The sequence below is a fragment of the Galeopterus variegatus genome, unplaced genomic scaffold (assembly GCF_000696425.1).
Source record: "Galeopterus variegatus unplaced genomic scaffold, G_variegatus-3.0.2 Scaffold5946, whole genome shotgun sequence".
Taxonomy (NCBI): Eukaryota; Metazoa; Chordata; class Mammalia; order Dermoptera; family Cynocephalidae; genus Galeopterus; species Galeopterus variegatus.
In genome coordinates, this window is record NW_007732057.1 from 76,551 (window position 1) to 77,546 (window position 996).

A 996-nucleotide genomic window follows, 5' to 3' on the forward strand; every position below is an offset into this window, starting at 1 on the left:
GGCCAGCCCGACTAAACAGATTTTAGAATCTGTGTATTTCAAATATACTTACTTCCCCTATGTTGTGTTAGATGAAAAAAGTCTTGCTTATGTTATTTTTATTTTTACCTCATATAAGCATATTTGATGGAAAGGTTGTCCACATTGAGAATTATTGCACACTTGATCAGGAATGGCACCATCAAGTTGATAGGCATAAAAAATTCCACAATCCATAGTAAAATCCTCCAAAAGAAAAGAAATATTTGTAAGCATATGTGTTTAAAATATACAAGGTGAAATAAGGAAGAGTGGGTAAAAAGATATAGACGATATTAATTTTTTTATAAATATGGTTTTTAAACATGTAAATATATTGCTAAAAAATTTCCATGAACTTTTTGCAGTATCCTGAAATTAGAGAAAATACAATTACATAATTTTTNTCACAAAAAGCATTCAATATCAAGGGTAAGATTATCACACTTGTTCTATACTTAAATGTAATCTGAAAAGTAATAAGTGCTACCTAATTGCTAGTTTCCTTTCACTTTATTGCAGCCACATTCCCACTTGAATGAATCTATAGGGTTTTTATGGTAACGAGATATTTTCAGAAAGATTCCAATGTATCATTAATTTGTTATGCACTAATAAGCTAGTCCATGAATATATTCTGGATAGATTTCCCCCTTCTTGGATACTTTAAGACATTTCTTCACTCAGTAAAGAACTGAGTAATAGAAGTAAACTGGTAAAAGAAGTTAATGATGAAAAAGGGGATTACTATTGACTAAACAGATTTTTTTTTTTNAGGCCTTTATTCTGGTCTTAATCACTAACAGTAGGTTAGTTCTCAATCCACTGACTGCAAGCATGAAGCAGTTGATTTTTAAAAATTATATAAGGTTAATTGACATCTCTCCCTAAATTCTCCATTGGTAAAGTGCAGATAGCACCAGCTGCTCTCTGTAATTACAAAAGTAAAGACGTGATATTAAGGAAGCCTCTGAAAAC

At 30.8% G+C, this 996-nt stretch overlaps 1 protein-coding gene across 1 annotated transcript in view; it reads right to left on the reverse strand.

Moving 5' to 3' along the window:
• The window catches only part of FANCL (Fanconi anemia, complementation group L), a gene marked incomplete at its 5' end in the record, with an annotated part of 50,111 nt that overhangs the window by 2,965 nt on the left and 46,150 nt on the right, over positions 1–996 (reverse strand). Inside the window, one exon of the mRNA XM_008590254.1 lies at positions 109–225. Within this exon, the coding sequence (XP_008588476.1) occupies positions 109–225 (117 nt within the window). The remainder of the gene's footprint in view (positions 1–108; positions 226–996) is intronic.